This window comes from Pelodiscus sinensis, chromosome 4 (assembly GCF_052426305.1).
Source record: "Pelodiscus sinensis isolate ZL-2025 chromosome 4, ASM5242630v1, whole genome shotgun sequence".
In the NCBI taxonomy this organism is placed as follows: domain Eukaryota; kingdom Metazoa; phylum Chordata; order Testudines; family Trionychidae; genus Pelodiscus; species Pelodiscus sinensis.
Window position 1 is genome coordinate 50783108 of NC_143055.1, and position 8110 is coordinate 50791217.

Sequence of the window (8110 nt, forward strand, 5' to 3'; positions counted from 1 at the left end):
TGGATTAACACATTTCTGGAATAGCTGTCTGTTTACACTCCAGAGAGCCGCAGTCCAGTAAACACTTTCTAATTGAATTCTAATCACATTTGAATAGCTCAATAACCAGCCTCAGCTGCAATTCATAAAACTTTAATTGCCATCCATAAATCCTGAGCTCCCCGAGTGTGGAGTGTCCCTACAATTCAATTATACCGCGCTTGCCTGAATTTAACTGGATGGCGGCAAGGAGAGGCAGTGACAATTCCTCCTCCCCTTACTCAGCTATTGATGGTGAACGGAGCCCTACTTCTGTTTCTCGTAGCGTGTCCTTTCCCGACTGCTGGGGGGGAAGGCCTAGCTTCTTTCTATTTTGTAACGGGGGAGGCTCACTGGCCTTTTCACTGATGCGGAGATGCGCTGGTACTTTATACTTCCAGATCAGTGGCGTGGAAATAGCCCTCTAATAGAAATGCAAGCAAATAAGCAAGCTTTGAAGGCCACTTTACTTGACTTTGAGAGACATTTGAACGGTGATCGCTGTTCGATTGTGCCCAATTGCCCAGGCACTTCTTTTAGGGTGATTGTCCGTCTTTCTTTTTCGCCCCGCACCTTAATATGCTTTAAATACGTTAGCACATAGACTCCTGTTCTAGCTTGGCTTTTGGGGGCCAGAGTTTTCTGCTGTAAACTGCAATTGTCATCCCTGATTCCAAAGTCACTTGAAGTTGGATACATTGCTGTTATCTCTACGTGATGACTGGAGTCAGCTCACCAAGAATGCAACGTTACTTCTATTAAACGATAAGTCCCCTCTTAAGCTCCCACTATAGAACAGGTCATTGGAAAATCGTGCAGCATGCTGAAAATACCTTGGCTCTTTAATGAAATTTGAAATGTTCAGGAGTCACCGACCATATTTCGCTGTTCATCCAATTTTACTTGGAATGATTGCTTCGGCAAACTTGGTGGAGATCAAAGAATGCCTCGCTGACATTTTCTCTTTTCATTAGGCTTTTGAATTGAAGCTTTGAAATGATCATGGAAGTTAACTTGAAAGTCTTCCGTTTTGACGTCTTGGCTGAGAAGTGTCCAGATATTTGAAGGTTTTGCCTGTTGAACTAATTGCCAATTTGACAGGATTCGCTCATAGCCACTCCCCCCCCCCCCCCCCCCGCCTTTTACCTCTGGAATAGCCCTGATAACATACTTCACAGAAAATATAAGGGCGACTAAATTCTTGGGAAAGCAGAGGGAGTTGTTTCTAGGTGTAAATCGACATACTGAGAGAAACGATCATCCAGAAATTAGAATGACCAGATATTACAGGGTAAATGAAAAGAAAACCAACCCGGATCCTACTTATTTCCTCACGTGTCACTGGTTTCCCCCTACTCAAGAAATGGTGCATTATTGGCATAAAGTCCGTGATTGGAGACTCCCTTGCGGTTCATTTTAAAACCTAGTCAAAACCGTGCATTTGTTTACAGGGTAACGTGTCCGCAAGCTCAACGTGGGCTGTGCCTGAATCACAAACAGGGCAGCTGTGCCCCCTCCGTTGCTCCCCATTCCTATAATTTATCTGGAGAGAAGGAGAACTGAAGTCATGGTGAAATTAACAAAACACACACACTTTGGAGAGTCTCCCCTTCGCCCCCCCCCCTCCCCGCCCCGTTTTGTTCCAACTCGGGCAGCCTATCCTGAGGGGTTTGGAGGAGAAGCCAAGGAGGTTTAGATCTGCATCTCTTTCAGGAATCACGTGTTAAATAGTTGATATAAAACCCCGGCGCAGGGGATCCAGGCGGGGGACTGTAAGACCAGCCCTCTCCAGGGACCCTTTTGTTCAGCTCTCAGACATAAGCACCTTCTCGCTAGCCAAGTGCTCCAGTGGCAACTTCCCCGCCTTGGCAAAGGAGACAGACCCGGGAGAGCCAGCCCCGACCTGCAGCCATGTCCCGATCCTTCTATGTCGACTCTTTAATCATCAAAGACTCCTCGAGGCCAGCTCCTTCCCTGCCTGAGCATCCCCACGGACAGGATTTCCTCATCCCCCTCAGCATGCCTTCCCCCCTGGTCATGTCGGTGTCCGGCCCCGGCTGCCCGTCCCGCAAGAGCGGCACCTTCTGCGTGTGCCCGCTCTGTGTCACTTCGCACTTGCACTCGTCCCGGGGGGGCGGCAGCGGGGCCATCCCCCTGCTCAAGAGCCAGTTCCCTCCCGGGGGAGATGCCCAGTACTGCCCCCGGATGAGCCATGCCCAGCACCAGCAGCCGCACCAGCAGCAGCAGAGCTCGGTAGCAGCCGCCGCCGCCCTGGGCCATCCGGCGCACCACGCACCTGTCTGCAGCGCCACCACCTACAGCGTGAGCGACCCCCGGCGATTCCACTGCCTCGGCATGGGTAGGAGTCACCTGGCCGCGGCGTTCCAGCTGCAGCTGGAGGGCGAGGGGCGGCCGGGCTTTGGGGGGAAGGGCGAGGGAAGGTGGTGACTAGGGAAGGATCGGGCATTCCCGCGCCGGCTCGGGGAAGTAGCAGGTGTGCGGTCGCTCCCGCGGGGGCAGGTCTTGTGAGACAGACAAAGAGGAGGCAGGTTTTCAGGGCGGGCAGGTAAGCGCAGGCTTTCTGCCAGCCACGCCTTGCGAGGCGCTTACAGCGGGGTTGCGTCTTGCTGTTTCTGGGATCCGTGAAACGAGCGCGGGAGGGAGAAATGCAGGACTCGTCAAGAGCGCCAGGGACAGACCAGGCTTAACGATTTTCCTGGCACTTAGCCCTTCTTTCTCTCCCGCCTAGGAGGCTCTGAGACGAGCCACATTCAGAACGGCAAGAGGATGAGGACTGCCTTCACCAGCACGCAGCTTCTGGAGCTGGAGAGGGAGTTTTCTTCCAACATGTATCTGTCCCGCCTGAGGAGAATCGAGATCGCGACCTACCTGAACCTGTCGGAGAAGCAAGTGAAAATCTGGTTCCAGAATCGAAGGGTGAAACACAAGAAAGAAGGCAAAGGAACCCAGCGAAACCCCCACGGAGGCTGCAAGTGCACGGGCAACCCGGGCCATTACCCCAGGTCAGAAGACGAAGAGTCTTTATCCCCCTCCTCGGCGAACGAGGACAAAGAGATCTCCCCTTTATAAAGCGCTCAGCAAACCCTCGCCAAGCTGGGACGCCTTCCAGCCTCTGAACTAACTGCTCCTACTAGAAGGTTGCAAGTCTGAACTAAACAGGGAAGCCTATGTGACTGCAACGGGGTACACCTGACCCAGCTGTGACCAGGCTAAGGCACAAAGGAAACAGCTCTTGCTGGCTTTCTCGGCCGATCCGGTTTATCTGAATGGATCCAGTCCTAGCTATTTCGAATGTCCAGGCTTTAGGGGGGAGCGTTCAACTAAAACCTTATTTATAGAACACATGGAGCGATTTTGAACTTAACAAAAAGTTAGCGTGGTCCTGGATTTCCCATAGGCATGGCAGGTTGCCTCCCCTCACTACAGGTGAAGAAAATCCCATTTCATGACTTTGCTGAAAAGTTGTGACGTTGAGAAGAAGTTAGCGAATGAAAAGGAAAAAAAGTAGGTCTAACAGCATGAGAATCTTCTGTACAGTTTTACACATTGCAAACCGTTCGGACGTGCGTTTGTATGTGAATAGTTTTATATAAGATTTATATTTATATTTATTTAAATGAGGTCAGACAAGAATTTTAATTTTTTAAGTGTCAGCGTAGTTCAAACAATAATGGTGTAATTAATTAATGGGGCAAAATGGTGTTTTTTAAAAATGCTTTGTACACTAATTGAATTTCCTGTTTCAGAAGTATCTACATCAATCCAAATAAATGCCATCAGCTACTAACCTGAATAACTATGTTTCCTGTCACACCGGGTTTTAAAAAGTCGCACCTAGTTCAGCATAACTTTGCAAAAGAAGCAAGGTCCCAAAGCCTGGCACTGTAAATAGTTTCTCCTTACTTTTGAGCAGTGGGCAATGCCTGGTCTGAGAGCCTGTGACAGCGTGTGGTACCCACCATGCAGCTGAGCAGTGCTTCTGAAGCTGGTTACTGGTGGTGCTACTGAAAGTGGAGCAACACAATCCCCAGCCATGGGAGTGAGGGGAGGGGGCTCCCTGGAGGGCCCAATCCTGCAGGCACTACAGTCAGTGGCAGAGTAGCCATGAACCCCAAGAGCTTGCTCTAGCATCTCCTGAGCATGGCAGAGCCCCAGGAGGAGTATGGAGCCCGCAGGCGTGGCCCCTTGCTGTATTAGGAAAGCTTTGTGCCAGAGCAGGGCTGAGTGACTCCAACCGTAGGTGTGTACAGCCTAAAGCTTGTCCAAAAAGACAAAGGACTGGAGGGTGAATTACAGCCCAGGGGTGTGGTGTGATGCAGTGTGCTCTGTCCTGCAGGTGACTTTGCCTGAGTCAAATCCATTAACCTCAGGCATCAGCTGGAGCTAAGCTGTGGAATTTGGCCCACTAAGTGTAGGTAGGTGACAGCAGCACAGTACCATCCAGGACAGATTTTGCCCTAGATTCCTAAATGGACCCTTCAAGGATTGATGGCACAGCCCTGGGTTTAGCAGGCAAGTGCTCAACCCACTGAGCTATCCTAGTTCTAGCCCAGTTGTACAGCTGGACTGCAGAGAGTGAAGGCTGGAGGGCAGATGGTGGGAGTTTTGCCACAGATTTCAATGGGACAAAGCTCTTCAGTCTCTCCTTAGTGAGTATTCCTCATAGCAGGATGGATTGCCATTCATGAGCCTGCCACCCTTTCCAAAGGCTGGAACATCTTTGGGTTACACCTCCCGCAGCGATCCTTCATGTGACTGTGCCAGCTTTTTGCCTAGGATTAGATAGGCCTATTTTACCTCCTGAATTCTTTTCTAACACCATTTTTTTGCCCTTTGTTACAATCTCTTGCTATTTTCTCCTTCTCTTGAGAGAGATTTCCAACCACAGCCTCTATCTGATATAAAAAACCATTAGAAAAATGTATCTCCTACACACTTTATTTTTTATATATCCTTTCTCTCTAACAAAACCCTGGCATCTGGGCTAAGATGTTGGTCCCTTCTTTCAAGTGCCTGTCCCACTTTTAATCACAGGATGGATAATGAGGTTCCCAATGGTTTGCACAGCAAAAGCCAATAACCTAGGCACACTGTACATTAGCAGTGCATGTCCTGGTGCATGAAAGCAAATGCAGTTCTGAACAACGAGGTTTGATAGATTTCATGCAAAACACAAGTACAAATAGTGTTACTCAGAAAATGCCCTCTGATAGAAGGGTAATTAGAAATACATTAGTTATGGGTTGATAGTGCATGGTTATTAATATTGTGCTTTATTATTTGGGCAGGGCCTGATTTAGCACTCCCAACTCTCACTGAAATCGATGCACTTGGCTCCTCTTACATTTTCTCCAGCAAGAATCAAGAGTAACTGCATTGCAGTCAATGAAGTTACACTGGGGTGAAGGTGATGTGAGAGGAGAATCAGATCAACAAGCTAGATAACCCACAGGTTCAGGGACATAGGACCTGATTCATCACTACCTAACACCAGTTTCATACTGCTGTGACTCCCCTGAAGTACTGAATCAGGCCCTCAATGCAGACAATGTACAATACACAAAGATTAGGACAAGCTCTTCCCCCAAAGGCTTCTAGAAATAGTTATAGCCTACCAGAGAAAGCTGAGATTACATGATCCTGTGGCTGAAAGGTGAAGCTAGATAAATTCAGACTGGAAATGAGGCATACATTTTGAACAGTGAAAGCCACTGGAATGATTTACAAAGTTGGTACTGGATTCTCTATCACTAGCTATTTTCAAATCAAGTCTGGATGTTTTCCTAAAAGATCTGCCCTTGGAAGTATTGTGGGGAAGTTCTATGGCCTGTGCTATACAGTAGATCAGACTCAATCACAGCAGTTCCTTTCAGCCTGACAATCTGTGAATCAGGGTGGTTAAACCCTGGAATAAATTGCCTAGGGAGGTTGTGGAATTTCCATCACTGAAGATATTTAAGAACAGGTTAGGCAAACATCTGTCAGGGATAATTGATATGGTCCTTGGTCCTGCCAGTTGATGACCTCTAGAGGACCCTTCCCATTCTATGATTCTATGAATTTGCAACACACAGAGAAGGATATAGTGGGTACAATCTGGGGACTACTCAGTATTTTATTTGGCTGCTTTTGTTTATTCACCCATATCATACAACAAATTCACTTCACATCTCATTCAAAATATGTTTTGGGGGTGGGACTGGAATGATCAGGGAGTTTCAGTTTGACAAACTGGGACTGGGAAGTCACTCCACAGAGAAACATGTAAAATTAATGGATGGGGAGCAAGAGAAGAAAATTGAGCAGAGCAGGTTGGGGGCAATCACTGGTAGAGCAGGATTGAGAAGAAGCAAACCTGTTTCCCTCCTCCCCCATAATTCTATCATTGTAAAAATTCGGATACATTTTCTGTCTAGTTTTTTTAAGTTGTTTGTGTTGAGCCAAAGAAAGAATTGTAGGGAGTTCTCAATTGTTGGGAGCTCATGAACAGGTCTGAGGGGATCAGGGGCGGCCCTAGACTAGCTGCCAGCAACTGGTGCCCTAGGCGAACCATGCAATCGGCACCCCCACCTCCAAACCCCTCAATGATATTGCACCACCATTTGGCGTCCCATTTAACTTGGTGCCCTAAGCGACCGCCTAGTTTGCCTATATGGACAGGCCGCCCCTGGAGGGGATCAGAGACACCCTGCCCATCCTATACAGGTACAGGAGGTAAGGGGTTCCAGCTAGATCCTGGCTAGATAGGAAGAGGACTTTGGAAGAGGGAGCCTGGTATACAAGAGGGTGAGAACTACAGTTATATATCAATATGTTAGAAACATTTTCTAATTGTGTTCCAGAGTATACAATGAAATATTGGGACATCTACTTGTGTAACACATGTAAATTCAAAGATGAAATGACCAGAGGTAATGTTACTTTCACCTTGCACAGGACTGTACTTGTCATAACAATGTTAATGAAATGAGAAATAAAACCAAAATGAGTTTCATTATTACTCCCTAAAAAATTATCACATTTCTTCAACTCAGGTTTAGGCACAGGTTTTAGCTTTGTGCGTCCCGTTCTGCTTCAGCTGAAATGATTGGGAATTTATTTTGAGTGCAAGAGATGGTCCTTTTTATTGTAAATTCGGTGGGCTAGATTGCTCCCTTGTAAAGAGAAATCTTCTTGTAGGGAGGAGCAGGCCCAAGAAATTTGCCAGAGGCACCTTATGGGCTACTCAGCTAATTGTTTCCTCAGACAGGAGTCATTTGGGGGGTAATGAGGGACCAATGGCATGGCTCTCCAATCAAAGGAATCCTAAGGATCCATGAAAGAGAGAAATGCAAGCTTTGTGGAGGCTGAGGCCTCCTCATGGGGAGCTGTCCAGTCTTTTCAGTGTTGCCTTCCTCACCAGCATGGAGGAGCAACTGAGAGGACCCAACTGGGGTGAATTTGAATTCAAGAAGTATTCATTTACAGAAGGACACCTATGGGTCTGACAGGGGAGGATACCAGAGAGCAGTTGGTGCTTTGTTTCACCCCACTTGCCTCTGGTCTGCTCCCAAAATCTCACAGAGACTTTTCTTGCATAGACATTTTCATGTAATTATTGGGGAAGGGAGTGATGCCACAGATATGGGAACTCCCCTTTCTGCTCCCATTAGGTGAGTTCTACCTAGGCCTGGTCTACACTAGACCAGGCAGGTCAGCTTAGAATCAGAGAATCACAGAACACTAGAACTGGAAGAGACTTTGAGAGGTCATCGAGTCCAGTCCCCTGTCCTCATGACAGGACCAGGCACGGTCCAGATCATCCCTGATAGATGTCTATCTAACCTGCTCTTAAATATTTCCAGAGATGGAGATTCCACAACCTTCCTATGCAATCCATTCCAGTGTTTAACCGCCCTGACAGTTAGGAAGTTTTTCCTAATGTCCAACCTAAACCTCCCTTGCTACAGTTGAAGCCCATTGCTTCTTGTCCTATCGTCAGAGGCCAAGGACAACAATTTCCCCCCTTCTCTCTGTGACACCTTTTTAGATACCTGAAAACCACTATCATGTCCCCTCTCAATCTTCTCTT

The 8110-nt window shown here is 47.6% G+C and overlaps 1 protein-coding gene across 1 annotated transcript; it reads left to right on the plus strand.

Annotated features, from left to right (window-relative positions):
- Window positions 1-1156: 1156 nt before the first annotated feature.
- On the plus strand, window positions 1157-4170 carry GSX2 (GS homeobox 2). Its single transcript, XM_006113482.5, has 2 exons — window positions 1157-2377; window positions 2768-4170. The coding sequence occupies exons 1-2, from the start codon at window positions 1930-1932 to the stop codon at window positions 3106-3108; spliced, it is 789 nt and encodes a 262-aa protein (XP_006113544.1). The 5' UTR covers window positions 1157-1929; the 3' UTR covers window positions 3109-4170.
- The last annotated feature ends 3940 nt before the right edge of the window (window positions 4171-8110 follow it).